The sequence below is a fragment of the Diabrotica virgifera genome, chromosome 10, assembly GCF_917563875.1.
Source record: "Diabrotica virgifera virgifera chromosome 10, PGI_DIABVI_V3a".
NCBI classification, from domain to species: Eukaryota; Metazoa; Arthropoda; class Insecta; order Coleoptera; family Chrysomelidae; genus Diabrotica; species Diabrotica virgifera.
In genome coordinates, this window is record NC_065452.1 from 15,975,406 (window position 1) to 16,002,060 (window position 26,655).

The following is a 26,655-nucleotide window of genomic DNA, read 5'->3' on the forward strand; positions in this document are numbered from 1 at the left end:
TTCTTCTGCCTCCATATCAGTGTATTCTCTTTCTATTCTATTTTTGATCATTTTCCCATAGATTTTACTAATAGTACTAGTAACTGCTCTTCTTCTTCTTCTTCTTCTTTTGCCCTTTAATTCGTCCAATTCTGAACATAGGCTTCCCCCAGTTTCCTCCATTCGCTTCTGTTTAGTGCTTTCTGTTTCCAGTGCGTTCCTCCTATCTTTTTAATGTCGTCTCCCCATCTCATCTGGGGTCGTCCTCCTGCTCTCTTTCCTTGTGGAGACCATGGTCAGGAAAGAGAGCTAGTAACTGCTATTCCACGATAATTGTCGCAGTTTTGTTTGTTTCCTTTTTTATGTAAAGTTGAAATGGTAGAGGTTTTAAATTCAGCTGGAACCTCTACTTTGTTTATGCAGTTTTGAAAGAGTATTGTCAGGTGTTCATATAGTTTTTCAGTTCCATATTTTATTAGGTCTGAGGGTATATTGCCAGGTCCGGGTGCTTTTTTGTTTTTGAGTGAAGTACAGATATCCTTTACTTCCTTTTTCGTGATTCTTATAGGAGATGCTTCGACGCGTATGTTTTGGTTATTTTCTTTTATTTTGAATTCCCTTCGATTTTCTTGTAACAGTTTACTGAAGTACATGTCCCATGTTTCTAACGAAATTGGTGAGATTAAATCTTTTTTCTTGTCGTTGGTCCTAAGAGATTTAATAAGTTTCCAGCTTTCTGTACTTCTGGTTCCTCCTATATACGTATTTATTTTTTGACAGTTTTGATCCCAGGATTCATTTTTTTTCTGTCTTATCATTTGTCTTACCTTTGCTTGATGGTTTTTGTAATTAGACCAATTGGTATCTGTTTTTGCACTTAAATAGTGTTCATACTTTTGTTTCTTTTGTTTTATCGCTGTGTCTATTTCTTCATCCCACCAGTATGGAGTATTTTTGTTTTTCTTTTCGTAATATCCAAGGGCTTCTTTTGCTGCAGAGTGAATACTTTCTTTAATGTAATTGTAGTGGTCTTCGATGTTATTGAAATTTATGTTTTCAAGCTTCTCGTTCAGTCTGTTTTGATACAATATTTTTACACTATCTTGTTCGAGGCTTATAAGATTATATCTTACATCTTCTGCCATCTCTGAGCGAACTACTGGTTGTTCCTTCTGGCATCTTCTTAAAAACATTATTTTTGCTTTTAAGAAATGGTGATCGCTTCCACAAACTGCACCTCTATAAGCTCTTACGTCGTAGATTTTAAGATTTGATCTTTGGCGTACAATCAAGTAATCTATTATAGATTTTAGATTCCTTGTTCTCTGTCCCCAGGTGTATTTATGTACTTCTCGATGTTGATTCGCATATTGTGATGAGTCTGGTCCCATTGTCATTTGTTATGTTTTCTCCGTAAGGACCAACTATTTTACAGTGTTGTTTGTTTCCGACCCTGCCATTAAAATCTCCAAGCAAGATTAATTCCCTCGTATATCCTATCGATGTTATTTCTCGGTTTAGTTTCTCGTAGAATTCTTCTTTCTTGTTAACCAGTGCATCGTCTTGTTAACCAAATTTATTATAAATTAGTTAAATCCAAAATTATTTTTAAAGTTATTCCGCAAATTAAAAAAAGTATAGAGGGTCCTGTAGAGAAAAAAAATACCTTTCAAATAATGTGCCACTCGACTACACTTGCTATTAAAAAAACTGGGGGTTGATGCCGGGCAGGGAAAGGGGGACGAATTTTGCATGAAAGTTCGTTCCTCCTTTCGACACAAATTGACATGTTTTTTTTAATTCTGAAGAAACTCTTGGTCTGAGTTACTGGGAGGGGGATCAAATTTTCGTTGGAACACTCTGTATATAAATAGCACCATAATCTCCTTGGTTAGGGTGCCTGCATGACTTTTTTAATCATTACTGCCTTTCTTTCTTAATTTACGGTGTATGAATTTTTTCTTTAATAATAATTAGGCAGTATCCTTTTGTAAGTAATTAGGTTACATATTGTATGTATACAGGGTGTAACGAAAATACAGGTCATAAATTTAATCACATATTCTGGGACCAAAAATAGTTTGATTGAACCTAACTTACCTTAGTACAAATGTGCATATAAAAAAAGTTACAACCCTTTGAAGTTACAAAATGAAAATCGATTTTTTCCAATATATCGAAAACTATTAAAGATTTTTTATTGAAAATGGACATATGGCATTCTTATGACAGTAGAATCTTAAGAAAAAATTATAGTGACTTTGGACATCCTATAATAATTTTATGGGGGTTTAGTTCCTTTAAACCCCCCCCCCAAACTTTTGTGTACGTTCCAATTAAATTATTATTGTAGTACCATTACTTAAACACACTATTTTTAAAACTTTTTTGTCTCCTAGTACTTTTTCGAAAAGTCAGTTTTTATCCAGATATTTTGAATATTTGTCAAATCCACCACATATTTGTATATGGTTAAGTACGATTATGGAGACTTGTAATAATATGAAAATTTATGTATGATTTACATTTTTAGGTATATTTTGAACCGTATTAAAAAAGAAGCCATATCTCGATAAAAGTTGCCTTCTCGAAAAAATACAAAGAGACAAAAAAGTTTTAAAAGCATTTTGTTTAACTAATGGTATTGCAGTAATAGTTTAATTGGAGCATACACAAACATTTGGGGGGTTTAAAGGAACAAAACCCCCTAAATTTTTTATGTAAACATATTAAAAAAGAAGCCGCAACTCGATAAAAACTGCCTTATCGAAAAAATACTAAGAGCCAAAAAAGTTTTAAAAATATTGAATTTAACTAATGGTACCACAATAATAACTTAATTGGAACGTACAGAAAAGTTTGGGGGGTTTAAGGGAACAAAACCCCCATAAAATTTTTATGGGGAGCACAAATTTCACTATAATTATTCTTTAAGATGCTCCTGCCATAAGAATGCCACATATCCATTTTCAATAAAAAATCTCTAATAGTTTTCAATATATTCGAAAAAATCGATTTTCATTTTGTAACTTCAAAGGGCTGTAACTTTTTTTATGTGCATATTTGTACTAAGGTAAGTTAGGTTCATTCGAACTATTTTTGATCCCAGAATATGTGATTTAATTTATGACCTTTATTTTTGTTACACCCTGTATAAATAGCACCATAATCTCCTTGGTTAGGGTGCCTGCATGACTTTTTTAATCATTACTGCCTTTCTTTCTTAATTTACGGTGTATGAATTTTTTCTTTAATAATAATTAGGCAGTATCCTTTTGTAAGTAATTAGGTTACATATAATTTTTTTTGTAAATAAATAGTTGGAATGCATTTTTTTGGAAATTATTAGTCCCCTCTCATTTTACATTTATTTTCCTCCAAATAAATGTTTATTATTGTGAATAAATATTTTTTCTATAAGAGTTTTCTTGCATTTCATTATTTTGCGCAAATCCTTTTTTTATTAATTTTATATTGCGATCGGTACACCGCACACTATACACCAGGAAAATAAGGCAAAAATATACCATGTTCGGGACACTTGAGCAGCCAGGTTGCAAATGGGTTTTTTGCATACTATATACCTAATACATTATAAATACAAAAATGCCCGTCACAGTTGGACGAGAAATTTAGTTATTAACAAATAAGGGTCAAAAATTAGAGTTTTTTCGTTTAAATCGCTACAGGTAAAAATAGGGTAATTAAATGTCTTATTTATAATATTTTTCTGTTAGTAGATGAGCCAAGGCTTAAAATAGCGTTTTTTGAATGTTGGTCCGATTATTTGTTGCTTCGGATATTGCAAAATAAAACTAAAAATTCGAAAATAAAAAAATTGCTATAACTTTTGCTAAAACGAATTTAGGACTTTCATTGCATGAAAAGTTGAGTCAAACAGTCCATACAATGTACAAAAAATTTTAAGACGATGCGTCAATTAGTTTAAATTTTATTCAATTCGTGAATAGCTAACCCAAAGAGCTATTTTTCGCAATGTTATTGTTCAGAAAATAATAATGATACAGCAATTCTGTGAAAACAATATGAAAGTAGAATAGTCATATTTTCAACGCATTTAAAAAAATCATTAAATAGTCATTTTTATCACTCAGAACACATTTTACTAAAATAGTCATTTTTGGCTTATAAACAATTTGAATAACTTTGTTAATATTGACTGTAGGCTAAAACTACAATGGAATTTGAAAAACTGGTATTTTTATACGAATTTTCAAAGAAAAACTTTTCGTCTAGGTTAATTACGGTCAAAGTTAGCCACTTTTTTTACTTAATTGACGACTACTTTGTTTATAACAATTAAGCAACCTAACTAGAGCCATTTTGAAGTTGAAGATATATAGGTTATGTGTAAAAGTTTGAGTAAACTTTGAACCTCAACAGAGTGGTTAATAAAGCTTTATAAATGGCGTCCGAACGGAATTAATTCGTGATCAGTGGAGGTGAATTACTAAAATACGTGCACTCAAAAAATGAAACTGATTCTGCAAACATAAGCTGCGATTAATATCGCTGGAACTTGTTGATGGATTTTGATCATAATTTTTTAAATTTGCATGTACTCGTAGTCTTATAGAGTACGTTATGTACACACAACCCCACCTAACATTACAAAATGTTAGGGGGAACTCCCTTTATCACTCAGGGATATGAAAACTAGATTACGACCGATTCTAAGACCTACCGAATATACATATATAATTTCATAAAAATCGGTCAAGCGGTCTCGGAGGAATATGGAAACTAACACTGTGACAGGAGAATTTTATAGATGTAAATATATAGATGGCTATTAACAAATAGGGGATGTCAGGGGGCAACCCCCCTAATAACTTATGGGTATAAAAAATAGATTAAAACCTCTTCAACGTCCTACAGGATAAACGTGTAAAATTTTATAAAAATTGGCCAAGCCGTTTCGGAGTAGTATGGTAACTAACACTGTTACAGGAGAATTTGATGTATATAGAAGTAACTGCGAATTAAATAATAAAAGTGGCTAGCTTTAAACCTAATTAACCTAGGCAAAAAGTTTTTTATCTGAAAATTCGTATAAAAATACCAACTTTTGAAATCCGAAAGTATATTTTTACTCTATAGTCAATATTAACAAAGATATTCAAATTGTTTAGAAGTCAAAAATGACTCTATTTTACTAAACTTTTTTCGGAGTGTTAAAAACGACTTTTTAATGATTTTTTTTTCAATACTTTAAAAATGTAACTATTATTCTTGCATGTGGTTCCCACAGAATTGCTATGTCATTATTATTTTCTGAACAATAACATTGCGAAAAAAAAGCTCTTTGCGATAAACAAATTGAATAAAATTTAAACTAACTGACGACTCGTCTTAAAAATTTTTGTCCGTTGTGTTTGACTCAACTTTTCGTGCAATATGAAAGTCTTAAGGCGATTTTCGCAAAAGTTGTAGCACATTTTTTATTTTTGAAATTTTAGTCTTATTTTGCACTTTCCAAAACAAAAAAGGATCGGACCAAAATTGAAAAAGTGCAATTTTAAACCTTGGCTCATCTACAAAAAGAAGAATATTATAAATAAGATATTTAATTACCCTATTTTTACCTGTAGCGATTTAAACGAAAAACTGCCATTTTTGACCCTTATTTGTTAATAATTAAGTTTCTCGTCCGAATTGTGACGGGCATTTTTGTATTTATAATGTATTAGGTATATAGTACCCAAAAAATCCATTTGCAACCTGGCTGCTCAAGTGTCCCAACAAAAACCTTATTTCTCTGGACTACTACTAGGCACAGGTAAATCGCATACTATAGTAGCACCTTATTTTCTTCATTCTCTAAAATATGTGAATAATAGTTTTTCTTTTCATCTATTTTGATATTAACTAGATTTTCGTTTTCATCAAATCATATCTTTTGTATCATATTTTTTATGCTTTTTTGCAAACTATTACGGTAATTAAACCAAGGTACCATTTAAATACTGCAACAGCTTCAATATTTTAAGAAATTTCTTAGAAAACTGGCCAGAATCAACAGTTATTTACACAGATGCATCAAATGCACATTTTTGGCACTGGATGCGCTTTTTATATCCCCTCAAAAAGTATAGAAAACCTGTTTACACTGGATCATAATTTTTCAATTTTTACGGCTGAAGCCATAGCAATTTATGAAGCATTAAAGTATTTTAAGAGTTCCAATGACAGCTCCGCAATAATTGCGTCTGATTCTTTGTCGGTTCTTTTAGCCATTGAGAGTGTGTTTTTTCCCAGTAAAAACACAAATATTTACATTCTTCTAATCAAAAAAAAAATATTTTTGAATTACACCATGAGCAAGGAACAGTTAGATTTTTGTGGATTAAAGTTCACATAGGGCTCGAGTATAATGAGCATGTAGATATTAGCTAAGAAAGCCATTGATTCTTGTGTGAAAACAGATTATAAGCTCTGCATTCCAGATGTATTTATAAAAATCAAGAATGATCTAAACAATCAGTGGAAATAAGAATACTATGAATATGTCAACATTCCCACTTAGTCCAGGGCGCATCTGTTTTGAGATGGACGTTGAGAGGTAACTCAAATTGTTTTGCAGGAATTGCTTGAAAATAACTCATATAATAATATTTGAGTTATCCTACCACTCAAAATGGTCCGGAACATTGTTTAAATAATCAAAAGGTCAAAATATGAAGGAAAAATTCGATTTTTTATTGGTTTTTTTATTATAACTTTAAAACTATTCATTTCTGAGAAAAGTTGTACTGACATAAAAGTTGCATAATTAAATTTCCTACAATACAGAATTGGTTAATAATTTAAAAAATAGTCACCCTTGTTGCAAAATAGCAATAATTGAGAGAAAATCCATACAAAAACAAGTATTTGCATTTTACGTTTTTCAACCATTTATGCTACACTTAGGACCTTCATATTTTATCCAGAAAAACTTCATGATATAGTAAAACAACACTGTAAATTTCATTAAGATCGGTTTAATATGTTTTGCAAAATAAATTTTGAAATCCAGCTTTCGCAAAAAAAATTCATTTTTTTAAATGTTGCAGCTTTGAAAATAAAACAGATAGCAAGTTGATTTTTTTGCTTATAGAAGTGTACTGTACCTTTCATTTGCAATTTTCAAAATTAAAATCGATTAATGACCACGACGTCAGGAAATTTTTTAAATAAACATTAATTTTTGGTGCTACGCGCATGACAGCGGTGTTCGATTCACACCAAAAAGTTGATTTCCACCAAAATTTCTTCCAATCTTTATATATTATTTTCTTACTCTATATTTTGTTGTATGTTAATATTTTAATTCCACAAAAATCAAACTAATTTTATTATTGTTTGTGAAATATTGTTTAAACAATTGCATATGTTTAAAAATAATAAACTTTTAGTCTCTAAGTTAAAATATATGAACAAAGAAAGTTTTTGCTAAAAAAAGTGTTATTTCAAACGATGTGTTTTTTTTTGCACTAAACAAATTTATTTATTTATATCGAATGTAATAAAAATTAAAATGTATCAATCATTATCAAAGGTCATTGGAATGCCCAATCAGAGCAAACTATTCGATGTCCTGCGCGTAGCCCCAATAATTAATGTTTATTTAAAAAAACCAATGACGCCGTGTTAGGTAATCGATTTTAATTTTGCAAATTGCAAATGAAAGGTACAGTACACTTCTATACGCAAAAAAAAATTTCAACTTGCTATCTGCTTTATTTTCAGTCCTGTAACATTTTGAAAAAATGAATTTTTCATGCGAAAGCTGAATTGCAAAATTTATTTTGCAAAATCTATTGAACCGATCTTAATGAAATTTACAGTGTTGTTTTAATGTGTATCATAAAGTTTTTCTGGGTGAAATATGAAGGTCCTAAGTGTAGCATAAATGGTTGAAAAACGTAAAATGCGAATACTTGATTTGTATGGTTTTTTCGCAATTATTGCTATTTTGCGACAAGGGTGACTATTTTTTAAATTCCCAGCCAATTCTATATTGTAGGAAATTTAATTACGCAACTTTTATGTCAGTACAACTTTTCTCAGAAATGAATACTTTTAAAATCATAATAAAAAAACGAAGAAAAAAATCGAATTTTTCTTTCATATTTTGACATTTTGATTATTTAAACAATGTTAGAAGGAGGATAACTCAAATATTATTATTTGAGTTATTTTCAAGCAATTTCTGCAAAAAAATTTGAGTCACCTCTCAACGTCCAAATGTACTAATATTTTTACAGATGCGCCCTGGTCTAACTCACAATATGCACTGATACAACCCACAATCCCGATTGAATTTTGGTTAAAAAAATACTCTGTCCCACGTAGATACATTACATCTATTATCAGAATGAGATCTGGACACGCGCGTTATCCAGCCCATCAAACAAAACTTATAATTTTAAGTTCCAATTTATGTGAAGATTGTCAAAAAGAAGCAGATTTAAACCGTATTTTCTTTGAATGTACAAAATATATATGTACAACAAACTGATGACAATAAAAAATTTAATCAAACATAAAATCCTTCCTCCCTGTAACATTTGCTACCTTTTGTCATTAAATAATAAAACCGTATATGACTATTTAACAGACTTTATTTCAAAAAGTAACCTTAAGTTGTAGGCCAGTATTATATTAGGCAACTGGTGACGCCACCAAGTTGCTCCACCAGTGACTCATTGCGCCACGGGGCATTTAAGTAAATGAGACCTATTAGACTACGGTAACTGGTTGTGCCACCAGTTGCCCATATCGGCCACCAGTTGCCCGTAATATTTTGTGTGCTTTAATTTGGGGAGCCACTAGTTGCGCCACCAGTTGCCCCACTAGTTGCGCCACCAGTTACCTAGTCTAATAATGGCCTTAAGTACAGTTAAACTATTAACCTTTCTTTTACCCCATTTGTTTAAAACCTTCTTTCCATGACCCAGTCTAGTTTGTGTATTAATAATGTCTTGATGGGTCCCTAGACGAGAAGCGGGTAACCATGTTTATTCCTTACTGATAATCAAATAGGTATTGTGATAATTACTTTCTTTTCTTTGCTTTAGGAAGAACTTAAAAAGTTGTGACTGGCTGAACGGAAAATGCCAAAAAAAATATCTTTTGTATTTCCTTGTTTTACAAATTGATACATCAATAAAGTATTATAACAACTAATCAGTACATTAAATCGCACGCTCTAAGGTCAATGTAACTCTGCACATAAAACCACATCAAAACCTCAACTGATGCAGACAAAAATAGAAATATTCGTATAATTAATAGATACCCGATATTAGCATTTCTACCTAACCCATAAAGTAGTTAATACTGTTAGAACATCCTTATGCCAACCATATGTTTTTAAGTGTTTATTTAAGAGAAACCACATGTCGAATGCAACCAAATTGGCGTAAAATACTTCATATTTTTTACATTCTTCTGTTAGTTTAGTTTTGACATAACAATAAATAAATCCATAATATTATTTACAATAGCTTATTATTTACCATACGAAAACTGTTTTTGAACATACACTGCGCGCAAAAATAAACGCATAATAATTTTAATAATCTTGGTAAATCAAATGTTTCGATTTTTGTGATAATACATTATTGTTACCTGATTTATCGAAAAAACGGAAAAACGCTGATGTTTTTATCATTTTTGGCAAACAAATTAAAAACATTCTATACTACGATCACAATAAAGATGCACTAGGAATAAACAAAATAAGATACGTTGAATGTTACGAGGAGCACTCCCAAATCATGATTTACAAAGATTATACATTGTAAATCATGATTCGAGGGTGCTCCTCTTACATTCAACGTGTCTTAGTTTGTTTAATTCAACTTTTGCCCTTTATTAAAAGATGAGTACTCTAACTAATATATTAAATTACCCTATTGTTACCTGTAGCGAATTAAACGAAAAATCTGCCGTTTTTGACCCTTATTTGTTAATAACTACTATATGCCTCCGAACTTTTTCGGGCATTTTTGTATTTATAATGTATTAGGTTTATCGTACCCAAAAAGCCCATTTGCAACCTGGCTGGGTCAGTATCCCGAACTAGTGATGTCGATAAAGAAACTATTCGTTACAAAGTACTCGTTACTTACGAATACCGAAAGTAACGATTACTATACAGAGAGGCAAATCGTTACTTTGATTACTCTGATTACTTCGTTACTTCGTACCAATCGTATCAGAGCGAGTAACGACTATTGTATCTACTTTGATTACTCTGATTACTTCGTTACTTCATACCAATCGTATTAGAGCGAGTAACGACTCTTGTATCTACTTTGATTACTTTGATTACTCTGATTACTTCGTACCAATCGTATCGGAGCGAGTAACGACTATTGTATCTACTTTGATTACTCTGATTACTTCGTACCAATCGTATCGGAGCGAGTAACGACTATTGTATCTACTTTGATTACTCTGATTACTTCGTTCGTACTTCGTGAAGGTTGTTATTCGTTATTATATTGGAATACGTATACAAAATACCTACCTACTGAGAAATACGATTCTCGATGTGATTACCGGTACTCAAATACAAAAGTAATCATAGTAATCAAATCATTTTTATCTCTTAAACAGATTGGTGAAGGTCGTTGTTATATCGGAATACCTATACAGATCTACCTACTGAGAAATACGATTCTCGATATGATTACCGGTACTCAAATACAAAAGTAACAAAAGTAATCATAGTAATCAAATCATTTTTATCCCTTAAAGTTTAATAAACAGATCGGTGAAGGTCGTTGTTATATCGGAATACCTATACAAGATACCTACCTACTGAGAAATACGATTCTCGATATGATTACCGGTACTCAAATACAAAAGTAATCATAGTAATCAAAGTATCGAATACTGTAAATGATTACTTCATACAAAATACCTACCTACTGATAAATACGATTTTCGATATGGTTACCGGTGCTCAAATACAAAAGTAACAAAAGTAATCATAGTAATCAAAGTAACGAATATTGTAAATGATTACTTTATACAAAAGTAACGATTTGTAACGAATACTCGAAAGTAACTATAATCAACATCACTATCCCGAACATGGTATAATTTTGCCTTTATTTCCTTGGAGTAATTATGATACGGTTATTGAAATCATAATTGTTTAAGTACACCTATATTAAAGTATGAGTGTAGAAATCAATTATTATTAATATTATAGGCTTATAGGTATATGAAATTAATCGCTTGTTCTCTAATTTTTATTAATTAAGTTGTCTATTAGTTTAAGTCCATACCATTGTTTATTTCTATTAACTTCATGAGGTTAATTCAATATTATAATAATTATCTACTCACATAAAAATTTATCAATATTTGTATACATATGCGGCCATTTTTTGTTTAAATGGGTTAAGAGATTAATTATAGATTGTTGTATCATTAAGTGATGATTTATTAAATATAGTAAAATATTTATTATTTTTATTAATTATAGTTATGTCTGAAAAAATAATTGATTTGTTCTGATTTTTTTTTACTATAAAGGGTACCCCTCGTTAAAAACGTTATTTTTCCGTTTTTATTATTATTATTATTTAAAAAAAAAGCGTGTAACTAGGTCTTAATTTTTTTATTTTGTTTATTTTATCAAAAACTATATTTCTAATTTTTTCAGTTCTTTCCGTAAGGTAAATCCGAAAAACTGTTTTTTAGGATGTTTTTGGGGATTTTCCCCATGTTATAGACTTCAAAATAGATCAAATCAAGGTTTTTATTATCGGGTATATATAATTCGAAGTAACTAAGTCCTTCAGGATATTCAAAAATGGGAGAAACACGTTGAAATCCCAAAAAACCCTCGTTTTTTGGCGAGGCCAAAGTGCAAGCTTCCATAAATGGCGAGGCCAAAGTGCAAGGCGTGGCTTCCATAAATCATTTACTCCACGACTTATTTCACATCGTCAATTGAGAAGTTGGGACATTGTAATTTATATTATATTCGAGTTAACCATTTGGTCCTTCGAGCCGGATATTAAAATTTTGCTAAAATTAATAACTACGATACAATACTGTGTCTTACAATGCGTTTTTCTTCAATCCTTTTTGATTTATATTTGACTTCCCGTTATTCATACTTTATATTTTATGGTAAAGATAAATTTATCATTTTTAAATGTCAATTTTAAACTAATAGAGATATTTTTATTTCAGGGCCATGACGTGAAAGTGGACATCAGCCTGGTGCCGCCATGAAGCGGTCCTATCCTTTCTTCGTATTCCTAGCCACGGTGATGGCTATAGCAAAGACGGCAGCCGCTCCGAAGGAAATAGTGAAAACATTTTCAGATCCAAAAGTCCAAGCTTTCAATCACCTTGTCATAGATAAAAATACGGGCCGCGTTTACATAGGAGCTGTCAACCGTCTTTACCAACTTTCTCCCGATTTGGATTCCGTGATAACGGAGGTAACGGGTCCAAAGTTAGACTCTGATGATTGCTCAGTACTAGAATGCAACAATGCTATTAATAAGAAACTTACTGATAATGTTAACAAGGCCCTGGTTATTGATTATACCACTTCCAGGTTGATATCATGTGGAAGTCTCTTCCAGGGCATTTGTTCCGTTAGGCCCCTACAAAACATATCCGAAAAATCAGAAAAGAGCGTAGAAGTGAGGGAAGCCGTAGTGGCAAACAACGCGACTGCCTCGACCGTCGCGTTTATTGCTCCCGGGCCTCCCAATCCTCCGGTCTCTCAAGTAATGTACGTCGGTGTGACTTTCACTCTAGGCTCTCCGTATCGGTCCGAAGTGCCTGCGGTCAGCAGTAGATCGTTAGACAAAGACAAAATGTTTTCAATAGCTCAAACGGCCGTAACGACGGGCACTAGGATGTTCGTTAATTCATTAGCTAGGGAACGTTATCCAATTACTTACGTTTACGGGTTTGCTTCGGAAGGCTTTAGTTATTTCCTGACAACGCAGATGAAGCACACAACTTCCAGTCAATACATCAGCAAGTTGGTAAGGGTATGTCACGACGATGAAAACTACTACTCTTACACGGAGATTCCTATGGACTGCATCAGCGAGGCTCAAGGAGGGAGAAAGTACAATCTTGTGCAAGCTGCATATGTAGGGAGAGCAGGATCAGATCTGGCCTCAGATTTAGGTATCACTGCGCAAGATGATGTTCTGTTCGCCGTGTTTAGTGAAAGTGAGCCAGTGATTGCAAATAAACCGTCGGAACTCTCTGCACTCTGCGTTTATTCTCTCAAGTCCATCCGGCGCAAGTTCATGCAGAATATTAAGCACTGCTTCAGTGGAAAAGGTCAACGAGGACTGGATTTTATCTCCCCTAGTCATCAGTGTGTGCCCACGGTAAGTTTTTCATAATAATCACTAATGTATGTCTAGTGTTGGAAAATTCTCGAGAATGAAAAATCGGAGAATATTCTCGATATGGAGAATTTTCTGAGAATGAACCTTATGACGCGCTTATGGATATTGTTAAAGATGAAATAGAGTATTAAAAATCATTAAATTATATACAAAATAATGAGATGAAACAACAGTGTTCTTTATATATATAAGATAATACAAAAAAAACAGAAAACAAAATTTATTTGACAAAAAAAAATGAAATTTTCTTAACAGCAAATGCTGTGGTGAACTAATCTGAAAAATATGGAGCTTCAGATTCAGAATCTGTTTCTATCATTATCTCATCCTGGTCATCTACATTCTGCATTTCAATGTACTTATGAGAGTTGTGTGATTTTGTTTTTTACCAGTCGCCAGCTCAGTCATGGATTGGTCTACGTGTAACAATTTTAAATTGTGAGCAATAAAAGTTATCTTATCAGCCCGTTCACCAGTAAGCCGGTTTCTTTTATAGGAGTGGATAAAACCATAAGTACTGAAACTTCTTTCAGTTGATGCACTGGATGAAGGCATGCTTACCGTCAGGCGCGGATCTAGAAATTCATAATAGGGGGGTCAGACGTACCGCAAATATTTTTTGTCCAGATTTAGCCATACGACACACGCTTACTCTAAGGATAAAATTCAGTCATCTCAGATAACTACGGTATCAAAAGAATTGAGCTCTGGTTGACAGAAAAAAATAATAAATAATAAAAAAAATACTTATAGACTAAATACAATAAGAGGGTCCATGGACCCGTTGACCTCCCTCTGTATCCGCGCCTGCTTACCGTCATTGGACGAATCTAACAACTGTGTTAACTGAAAAGCAGTTGATGAATGTTTCTGTTGATCCTTTTCAATAATTGTCTCGCTGCCACTGGACATTTAACACATTTTACTAAATGTTTTGTCATTCTTGTTGAATTTTTCAAGTATTGACTATCACAAAATTTGCAAAAGTACTTGTTTTACCTTGTACACTTTTAATTTTACAGTAATTCCATATATTCCTTTTAAAACGAGCACTACACTATCGCGAAGTTACTTCGGGAAAGTTCACTGAAGTCCGAAGTACCCGTCACTACACACTCGTTCTACTTGGTGAGGAACATATTCACGCCGGGCGATAAGGACTTAGGTTTCTTTGACTTGGTCTCAAAAACCGCCACAGAATGCAAGTAGGCCGAGGCGCAGCAAAGTCGCATGAACAACCTGTCTACACTCTCGTACTTGCTGAACTTCGATCGACTTCGCGAGTAGTATAGTGAGCGTTTTAGGTTTTTTAGTAAATTATGCTTTACTTCGATCCATTCTAAATATTTTCACGTTAATATTGCACCAAAACAATAAATACTGACACTGTAAACACCCTAGCTAGTAGTTTATGGGATTCCCCAGCCCCGGCTACTTAGATTTTCGGGTATTTGATCTAAAATCGCGTGAAAGCGAAAAAGCATTTCATGAGCGAAGCGGCAAGTAGGTGTTTGAGCTACAAGAATAATAATGTTTGGGATGCAAAAAATATACGAGGTGAATTGGCAAAAACAATAAAGAAGATCTCGAAAATAATTTTCTGCCCGAGAATATTCTCGCTGAGAATTTTCTGGTCGAGAATATTCTCTTGAGAATATTCTCTTCTTACATCACTATGTCTGTCCCACCTTGACTTTACAGTACACGAACATATAGCAATGCAATCATTATGGGAGTTTTTAGCGCGGCGATGCCGATTTTCTTCAAAAGAATTTTTAATCGAACATTACCGGGGTCCTAAAAATGTAGGGCCCTAAAAATGTTAAATTAAAACTAACCCGTTACAGTCAATAGCATTGTAGTAAAACAATATGTTTCATTGTTTTTTGTGAGTGATAGTCATTTTCAAAAAGTAATCAGCAATTTTATAATCGATATGCGTAATAACTTTTTTTTGGTTAAGAATGTTAGAATATCCAATATTAAAAGTGGATGTTGTTCTATGGTTGTTAATTTATGTATTGACAGTATAGACAGTTCTGAAGTAATGTCAAGAAAAATATAAAATAGGTTGTCAGGCAAGTTTAAGTAAAGTTTTATTTTGTCCTACAGTTGAGAATAAATAAATTATAATTGTTGATGGTCAGTTCACCTACAGTCGGAAAAATGAAAGAATACTCAATAACGATCACATCAATCACTTATTTTGTATTGCTATCTTTTTCTATAGCAAACTTTTCTTATTTATAGAAAAAGACAGCAAATACAAAATAAGTGATTGATGTGATCGTTCATGGGTATTCTTTCATTTTCCGACTGTAAATTAAATTATAGCAAAGAATATCAAATAAACTTATAATTATTACTAATAACATTGTATTGAGTAACTGATTGCTTATTTGGAAAATTTGGATCCTAATTGCAGTTTATTGTTATTCTTAATGACTGATTTCCAACTTGAAATTAATGTCATTTTAATGTGTTTACACCCTCATTAAAATTTAATATAAATTTTAAACTTAAAATTAATTTTAGTTAGTTCATTTTTTAGTTAATTCATTTGATTCGTTGAAGTTCATTAATTGTTAGTTCAGTTATGTTTCGAAAAAAATGTTTTAGAAACCCTGACAGCCACAAAATGTCAATAATATTAATTCCTAAGTTATCCTATAGAAAAAAGTATATTTGCTTAAAACCTGTTTCTGATAAAATTTGGCATTACTGTTGATCATAAGAACCTGTACTGTAAAGTCAAGGTGGGACACACTATAGTAGTCCAGGGAAGTAAGATTTTTCTCAGGACTTTGAACAATCCAGGTAGGTATAGTAGAAACGGAAATCGGTCAGAACGCGCAACAAAGTAGCGGTATCAATGTTTGGTATAAATGTTAAGAAATTCGAGCAGCCGCTTTAAGGGGGGGGGGGTATGGTTTGAAATTAACATATCAAGCATATTTTTGTGAATTTTTCGAAGCTATGGTAGAATTATTTTATTTTTAAATGAAATAAACATAATAAGTAAAATTCAAAGAATTTTTAAAAAGAAATTCAATCCAAAATATTGAAAAATAAGCCAATGGTGGCAAATTTTGGCAGGCAGCCCAAAAAAATGGATTTTGCGGTGGACATCAGAACTCGTCACTGGATCATACAAAACAAAAAAATCAAAAATATTTAATTAGCATATGAGTTTCACGAGGTAACAACTAGTCTAGGCGCCAGAGGGGTCACCGTGTCCTTTTCAATTCTGATGGACAAACTCAACGGTTTCTTATGGATTTTTGGCTGCTGATTACGAATTTCGAGAGTGGATTTCGATCCGAGTGGTCAAAAAATTGTTATAAACAATTTAATTGTTTATAAATTGTTTGTAGGCTCTGGTTCATAAACTAAAAGAGATAAAAAAGAATATTTCAAATAAAATTTGGTCGTTAATAAAAAACGAAGAAAAAAACGTTTACTAAACTTAAATTCAACAATTACAACTCAAGATATTGTAAAATTAGTGCACAATGCAAATTGCAAAATAAGTATTTTTCGAAGCTTTATCGATCGTAACTCGGCTTCTACGCATGCAAATGAGCCTTAGAAGGCCGCATTTTAAAGCTTCATTAATAGGCTTCCAAACAAAGTTTGTTAAATTACCTTATCTTCATTTGTTTTAAGGTTATACCCGTTTGAAGTTATAATTTTCTTAAACAAATTGTACATTAATCTGTTTTATAAGGGTTTCAAGTAAATTTGAGCTGTGTACATTTATACTTTAATTAACAATAATGATAGGAGAACTCAAAAGGAATAATTTGAGGTTAAGAAAATGTTCGTAAGTTTATTTTTGGTCAAGATATCGATATTTTAATGGCGCGCTATGAGGCGCAACATCGGCTCACAGTCAAGTATTTTTCGACGCTTTATCGATCGTAACTCGGCTTCTACGCATGCAAATGAGCCAATATGTGATATCCATATAAAAATGGATCGAGTTTTTTTGCAGCATCATCATTGCATATAAAACGAGCATTTATGTTGTGGCGGCATACACACAATTGACGTGCCTTGATGATACTGTAAAAGAAATAGATCCACTTTATATGGATACTATCCACTATCCACTGGATATCTATATGATATAGATTATATCTATATCATATAGATAATTAGACTCTTGAACCCCAGACTCTGAAGAAAATTGCTCTAAGAACTTATGCATACGTAAAAAAGCTGAGATTCTCTGTATATCTCGATTCAGATGCATGAAACAAAAAGTTTGTAAAAATAGTATTGACAAATAATATTAACTTACTTTTTAGTTCTATTTCTGAAATATTAGTTTTTTTTCTCATTTAGTACACAAAATACAAGACAAAGTAAATAGAATGAAGGGTGATACGAGGTACAGTATGATGATTTAATTATAAGAATTATATGATAAAATTTTATTAGGATCTTCTAAAATGAAAAATGAAGACAGCGTATATATATATATATATATATATATATATATATATATATATATATATATATGCATAGAAATTATAATTTGCATCGAGAAGTTAGCGCGGAACATGTAGAATATGTCAAATGACAGGAATTATGACAGGTGATAAATAGCAGTCTATTTTTTGCATGAGAGTTTAATCTCTGTTCGGAGAGTTTAAGTCTGTTCTGTCGGACAAAATAAATGTGCCGTTTTCGTGGTGTGACCATTCCAAATTTTTAACCTGTTCCACAATTAAAACTGCCCCTGTTCCAGTGTTCCCATATATCAAAGTTTATCCGACTAGACACCCTTAAGCTATTAACAAATTTTCAGCATGCTATTAATCAACTTTTTTTTCATACGCGGGATCCAGACCTAATAGTATTGTGTAAACAAATTTTTTAAAAGCAATGGAGGATTTCTATCGTTTTTTCTTGTAGAATACCTTGTAAAGCAGGGGAACAGGCAATTTCTTGATCATCGAATTTTCTCTTCCATAAGAGCAACTTCTTCTGAAACCCAGTAATTTATTAGGATCACTCACAACAGAATACGGAATGCGCTCGAGTCCAGTGTTGCCACTGTCCGGATAATTATCCGATTTTTGGATAATTTCGTGGCCCATCGTGTAATTTTCGGATTCAACAATTTTTTGAATAATTTCGGCAATTCAACAATCTATCGATTTGATATTATATTTTTATTTGATTTATTTATTAATACATATATTTTATACTCATTTAAAATCAAATAAATATATTTTCTGTATTCAAAGTCCGCGCTGACACGCGACGCCCCAGGGCGTCGTGACGCACAGTTTGGGAAGCCCTGGTATATACGTTAAAAATATCTAATTTTGCAAAACGATTTTTGGTTAGAAAAATGATTTTTTTGAACCTTTTTTGATACATATTGATAGCTTAACTCTCAAACTTTCATTTGATATGCGTAGAATGTAGAATTACCGTATCTTCATTATTTTGACTAATGTTATTTAAAACACATGGTCTCTGGGATAAACAAATAGAACAACTTTTAAACTAATTGATGGATCGGTATAAAATTTTGAGGGTTTGTTAAGTACCCCAATACCCACTTTGGATGAAATACCAAAGTTCTATTCTGCGTTCCGCAGTCGCTTTGCAGTGTGGGCAGCATATCCCAATTAAAACTTATGGAACCTTGCAGCTCAGTGTTGCCGGTTTTAAGCAGACGAACTTAAAGTCCGTCTAAATAGAATATTCCAGAAGTCCAAAACATCTTAATTTGAAAATCTGTGGGTTTTGTTATTTTTAAATAATTAATAGGTATGTACTATGAAAGATATTTATACGATATTAAAGATATATCATTTGAATATTAATTATAATTAGCCTGTGATTAATATTATATTTAATAGTTATTTATGATATAAGTGTTAAAAGTACAATTTTAAGACACGCATGTGAAAGTTTGCAGAATGAGCGAAGCGACTTCTGCAATTCACATGAATGCCTTAAAATGTACTTTTTAACACGTGTACTTTGAACGCACGTAAGAAGTTGTACTTCTATTATTTATATGATTTCAACGAAATAAATATACTTTCAACAGGTTATTTGTATTTAACGATTAAACTAATTTTTACTTACTACTTTCCAAAAATTTTCATTAAAAGAATACTAAAAATAAAAAAAAGTTAGATAACACACGGATTCGAACCAGGGACCTCTCGATCTCCGGTCGAACGCGCTACAACCGAGCTAAACTCCCTTTGCTTTGACAGCTTACAAGATTTCTCATACATACTGACAAATTTAATAGACCAAATGAGGTATAAAAATACTTTAAAATTTATTTAATATAAATATTAGTATCTCTTGGCAACACCGTTCTTCATAAGAGTCTGTACTGAAAGGTGACCGTGGAACGCAGTATAGGTTAATTTTAATAAGAGTTGTTAACAAATAACGATTTTGCCTTATTTTGCAGTTTGCGAAGCAATAAATTGACTTTTTAACTTTCAAAAATCGCCATTTTCAAGCTTTTTTAATGTTCTAAAAAATCAAATTTTGTAATTTTATGTCAACTATTTTGGATTTTTATTATGGTGCAAAAAATCGAAAGAATCGCGTTTTTTGCACTAAATTGTTGATAATTCAAAAACGACTTCGAACTCTTTGCAAGAAACTTGTAGGTTTTCTTCCTATCTAAAAAAGTTGTGAGATACCTGGATTATGCAAAGTCCTGAACTGGGTCTTTCTTTATTCCTTGCTTTGTCAGAATAATCTTAACACATCAATAAATAAGGGTAATGATTAATGAAAGGCCACATTATCAATGTCATTAAACGATTATCAATAGCAATAAATAAACATATCTGAAGTTTATTTATTTAATACTCATTATAAAAGTATTCTATTTTCTATTGGATAATGGTATAGGTCATTAGAAAACACTTATAGCACCCGTTTTTAACGATTAGTTAAAAGTTATTTAGTCCTACAGTACATAAACGTTGTTCTTCTTCTTTTAGTTTATGTTATGTACATACTTTTATGACCCCTTCCAGTAAACGGTGTTCTGTATTATTTTGATTGGATGTTATATTGCGTATTAATGATTAAATGTTTATTTTATTCCAGTCTGAACATATGTTACAGTTCAAGTTGATTCTCAGTTAGAGTTGACTTTTTCTAGTTCGAGTCAACTCCAACTGAAACGAGCAGTAAAAGTTGATTTGAAAAATTTAAATCAACTTTTACTAGTTGTACAACTCTTGTTAGTAAAAGTAGATTATACGAGTATACATCAAAAATGCATACATCACGAACTGTTTTATAAATAACTAAATATTTCACTCCGGACAATTTTTTTAGATTATTTTTGTCATTCGGAGCAAAAAAGGTCTCTTGTGATTTTTCTCTAAAATTGATAGTTTTCGAGTTATGCGCGATTTAAAATTTGAAATGACCATTTTTAAGGCTTAATAACTCGATTAAAAACTATTATTATGAAAGTCAGAAAGTCACCTAATCAAAGTTTAAAGTCCCCCCTACAAGATCCTGAAGAAATTTTTGTCATTATTTTATTACTAAGCTGTTATTTTTAATTATCAACAATGAGCGCTAAAAGCGTATTGAGGCGGCCGTCAATGTGAGTGCGAGTAAGATCCTCCATTCCGACCGTCCAATGGTGCATCTCAGTCGCACTCACATTGACAGCCGCCTCAATACGCTCCTAGCGCTCATTGTTAATAATTAAAAACAGCTTAGTAATACAATAATAACAAATATTTCTTCATTAACTTGTAGGGGGGGTCGTTAAAATTTGATTTGATGACTTTCTGACTTTCATAATAATAATTTTTAACTGAGTTATTAAGCCTTGAAAATGGTCATTGTCGCATTTTTCAAATTTTAAATGGCGTATAACTCGAGAACAATAAATTTTACAGAAAAATCACAAAAGACCTCTTTTGCTCCGAATGACCCAAATTAATGATGTAAAAAAATGTCCAAAGTGAATTTTTTTTGTGAATTTGTTTAAAAAAATTGTTTAAACAATTTTTCGATTACGGTACCACCTGACACCCTGTGGATTCGTCATAAGGACCTCTTTTTGAGTAAGTTTGTGCAAAAAAATCGAACTGGAATAATTTACCTAACGGGGGCGACAATACAGCCGGACTATAAATATCACGATTTGAACATACTATACAGTAACATTTAATTTCTAGAATAGGTTGTTTGTGTGAATCAACTTTTACTAAATGGCATTGGGAAGAGTATACTTTAACTAGTTGGAGTCTACTTTTACTAGTAAATGTTGAATAAAAATCTTCATTTTATATTTATAATCAACTTTTACTAAAACCAGCCGTTTGAGTCGACTCGAACTAGGAAAAGTCAACTCCAACTGGATAATCAACTTGAACTGTAACATATACATAATATACATATACATATAACTAACATCCCTTTTAGTTCGCATGATTCATTGACTTGTATGGGCAATAGAACTACTCGTAGATACGATGTACAAAAAACTCTGAAAATGTTTTCTTATGGCCTGTTTAAGGGACCGTTGTTGAGCTGCCCCCCTTGCAGAAATTAAAAAACAAATATCGCTAAATTACGAGCTGTTTATGAGCTTTCATATCCCGTAAATTAAAAGCTCGTTGCACCGGGCAGGAATTAATTATTTTTGTGGGGGGACTGAGTCAGCCTTAAAAGTAGTGATATTGAATCGATCTTTGCGGCAGAATTATGGGACATCTTGGATATTAGTGCACCCTATGAAACGCATAGCTGAATCTTATGTTTGTGCGTCACAGTGTTGCCATGCCATTTCTTTCATAATTTCAATCAATGTTAAATGTACCTACAAGAATAATAGAATAAGAACGTTTACTTCTCCGTCATCATACTAGGTAGAATGACAAATGAGGTGTCAAATGAAAGCTTATAATCGAAGGATAGTACTAAAGGTGAGAAATTAGACCTAGATTGTCTCTCCCTCAAAAAATAAGCGTTATATTGGGGATTTCGAATGTCGACATTAAAAGTTGCACAATTTTTTTTCTATAAAACATTTTGATCTAAAACTTACCAGAAAACTTTTTGTACTCTCTACTTTCAAATAAACGTGATTAAAAAGCTAAATTTTAAACTTCGTCACACAACTTTTGCGATTAAACTTTGCAATGCACAAATCCGCACCTTTTTCTTTGAAAAATTCATAACCTTTATCATGATAAGAATAAAAACTTGAAGCAGGTACCTTTGTCTTCAGAAATGTTAGAGCTATATACAGTAAAAATTTCAGAAAAAAATATTAAAACGGAACAGAGTTGCAGCGAGGTAAACGCAAAAAACGTGATTTAATTTTTTTTTATTTTTAGGTTAAAATTGCGATTTTGACAATGTTCCCCCACATAAAATTAAAAATAAACCTCATTTTCGTTTTCACCACCCTCGAAAATATAAAGTATGAATAAAATTAGCCATTCACCCCTCCGTGGTCAGTATCTCGAAAACTAAGCGCTTTTTTGAGGGTGTCTCGCTCGTGTATAATATCACAAAAAATTGTAACGTAATAGTATGAAAAAATAGAGGATACGGCAACGGTGTTCCAAGTGATGGTCGGATCCAATGCCAAAATCTACACAGACATATTAGGGTGCACTAATATCCAAGATGTCCGAATTATGAGCTTTCTAAGTGATTTAGTTTTAATTTTTGAGCTCATCCCCTTAACTTCCCAAAACAACCCTTTAATTGTTTCAACTCAAGAGAAAAATGATAACTTTTTTGCAAAAACTTACAATTTTACCCAAGCACATTATAACGAGCATTTTTTCACGAAAAATTAAAATCTTTCATCTTAAATAACTCAAAAAGTGTGATTTTTGTGAAAAAGTGTAACGATTTGTGTGATTATTTTTAATAACATAATTTTCACCTCCGAGAAGGGGTGGCATTCACCCCCCAGGTAAAAGCGCAAGTTGGTACCATGTCACTTTTGTTTCTTGAGGTATCCTCTAAATACTCAACAATTTTCGTGAAAATCGATGCAGTTTAACCGAAATCAAAAGTAGGATAGTTGATTTTTACCTTCAATGACTGCACTATACAAAAGAAATTAAAATTCAATAATCGAAATGCGCGTATTTTGCGAGCTTAAAAATCAGTAAACGATATGTAGTCGCAAAATACTTAATTTTGTTCATTTTAATCACAATTCTCTCTTAAGCCGGGAAGATGGGGAGGTCATCTTGCGAAGGGGTTGTAGCTCAATAATTGAAATGCGCGTATAAGAGTTTATTTTTGTAATTTATAGTTATACGAATTATATCCGCGATACGATATATTATAATTTTTCTTAACATTTTGCATGTGTGGTTGTCCTTTTAAAGACAAACCACATGCTATGATTTTTCTGACGGATATTCTTAAGTTTCATCCGTTTCATTCGATGAAACGGTATATACGTTGCACTATTCAGATGACCAGGTAGTTATTGCCCAAGACAAGGAAGACCTGGAGTATATGGCTAGAAAACTAATGGAAGAGTACAAAAAATGGGGCCTCGAAGTAAATGTACAAAAAACAAAATATCTTTGCATAGGAGAAAGTAAGGTCCGTGAACTTAGCCCGAAAAAGTCGGGAAAAAAAATGCGATTGATGCCATTCGTTTGTCCATTGATTGTCCACGTTTGTCCACCATTTTATTTCGTTAGTCCACCCATCAATTCTTTTTTATAAACAAAAATTTTTTTTCGGGCTAACTTCACAAATCCACAAATTTTAGAAAATTTAAAAAAACTCTTGCTATATTGTTTGTCCATCGTTTGTCCATGTTTGTCCACCACATAATTTTTTTTGTCCACCCTCTGAAACAACCCCCTGTTAATTGTAATTATTTTTTTATTTCTTAATTCGGGCTAACTTAACATTCTCTTATATGGGCATTTAAACGTTAATTCGGGTAAACAATCACAACTAAGCGTTTGTCCACCCCTTTGCAGCATTTGTCCAACCCCTTAAAGTGCGAAACAACCCCCCATTTAATTGTAATTATTTTTTTATTTCTTAATTCGGGCTAACTTCACGTCCGCTTAAACGTGTATTTTAAAGTTAAATCGGGTGAAGAATCACAACTACCCGTTTGTCCACCCCTTCGCAGCGTTTGTCCTGCCCCTTAAAGTGCGAAACAACCCCCTCGTTAATTGTAATTATTTTTTTATTTCTTTATTCGGGCTAACTTCACGTTCTCTTAAATGGGCATTTAAACGTTAATTCGGGTGCAGAATCACAACTACCCGTTTGTCCACCCCTTCGCAGCGTTTGTCCAACCCCTTAAAGTGCGAAACAACCCCCCTGTTAATTGTAATTATTTTTTATTTCTTAATTCGGGCTAACTTCAGGTTCCCTTAAATGGGCATTTAAGCGTTAATTCGGGTGCAGAATCACAACTACTCGTTTGTCAACCCCTTCGCAGCGTTTGTCCACCCCTTCGCAGCGTTTGTCCAACCCCTTAAAGTGCGAAACAACCCCCTCGTTAATTGTAATTATTTTTTTATTTCTTTATTCGGGCTAACTTCACGTTGTCTTAAATGGGCATTTAAACGTTAATTCGGGTGCAGAATCACAACTACCCGTTTGTCCACCCCTTCGCAGCGTTTGTCCAACCCCTTAAAGTGCGAAACAACCCCCATGTTAATTGCAATTATTTTTTTATTTCTTAATTCGGGCTAGCTTCACGTTCCCTTAAATGGGCATTTAAACGTTAATTCGGGTGCAGAATCACAACTACCCGTTTTTCCACCTCTTCGCTGCGTTTGTCCAACCCCTTAAAGTGCGAAACAACCTCCTCGTTAATTGTAATTATTTTTTTATTTCTTTATTCGGGCTAACTTCACGTTCCCTTAAATGGGCATTTGAACGTTAATTCGGGTGCAGAATCACAACTACCCGTTTGTCCACACCTTCGCAGCGTTCGTCAAACCCCTTAAAGTGCGAAACAACCCCCTCGTTAATTGTAATTATTTTTTTATTTCTTTATTCGGGCTAACTTCACGTTCTCTTAAATGGGCATTTAAACGTTAATTCGGGTGCAGAATCACAACTGCCCGTTTGTCTACCCTTTCGCAGCGTCTGTCCAACCCCTTAAACTGCGAAACAACCCCCTCGTTAATTGTAATTATTTTTTTATTTCTTTATTCGGGCTAGCTTCACGTTCCCTTAAATGGGCATTTAAACGTTAATTCGGATGCAGAATCACAACTACCCGTTTGTCCACCCCTTAAATTAAAGTGCGAAACAACCCCCCTGTTAATGGTAATTCTTTTTTTATTTCTTTGGGCTAGCTTCACGTTCTCTTAAATGGGCATTTAAACGTTAATTCGGGTGCAGAATCACAACTACCCGTTTGTCCACCCCTTCGCAGCGTTAGTCCAACCCCTTAAAGTGCGAAACAACCCCCCTGTTAATTGTAATTATTTTTTTATTTCTTAATTCGGGCTAACTTCACGTCCGTTTAAACGTGTATTTTAAAGTTAAATCGGGTGAAGAATCACATCTACCCGTTTGTCCACCCCTTCGCAGCGTTTGTCCTGCCCCTTAAAGTGCGAAACAACCCCCCTGTTAATGCAATTATTTTTTATTTCTTAATTCGGGCTAGCTTCACGTTTCCTTAAATGGGCATTTAAAAGCTAGCACGAATTAAGAAATAAAACAATAATTACAATTAACTAGGGGGTTGTTTCGCACTTTAAGGGGCTGGACAAACGCTGCGAAGGTGTGGACAAACGGGTAGTTGTGATTCTGCACCCGAATTAACGTTTAAATACCCATTTAAGGAAACGTGAAACTAGCCCGAATTAAGAAATAAAAAAATAATTACAATTAACGAGGGGGTTGTTTCGCACTTTAAGTGGTTGGACAAACGCTGCGAAAGGGTGGACAAACGGGCAGTTGTGATTCTGCACCCGAATTAACGTTTAAATGCCCATTTAAGGGAACGTAAAGCTAGCCCGAATTAAGAAATAAAAAAATAATTACAATTAACAGGGGGGTTGTTTCGCATTTTAAGGGGTTGGACAAACGCTGGGAAGGGGTGGACAAACGGGTAGTTGTGATTCTGCACCCGAATTAACGTTTAAATGCCCATTTAAAGGAACGTAAAGCTAGCCCGAATTAAGAAATAAAAAAATAATTACAATTAACAGGGGGTTGTTTCAGAGGGTGGACAAAAAAAATTATGTGGTGGACAAACATGGACAAACGATGGACAAACAATATA

The 26,655-nt window shown here is 32.9% G+C and overlaps 1 protein-coding gene across 4 annotated transcripts in view; it reads left to right on the top strand.

Moving 5' to 3' along the window:
* Nucleotides 1-26,655, top strand: part of LOC114333243 (plexin-A4) — a 933,823-nt gene that overhangs the window by 431,480 nt on the left and 475,688 nt on the right. For all 4 annotated transcript variants that reach the window (XM_050663388.1, XM_050663391.1, XM_050663390.1 and 1 more), the window contains one exon: nt 12,202-13,370. In XM_050663388.1, coding sequence (XP_050519345.1) covers nt 12,240-13,370 — 1,131 coding nt within the window. In that variant the 5' untranslated portion in view covers nt 12,202-12,239. The remainder of the gene's footprint in view (nt 1-12,201; nt 13,371-26,655) is intronic.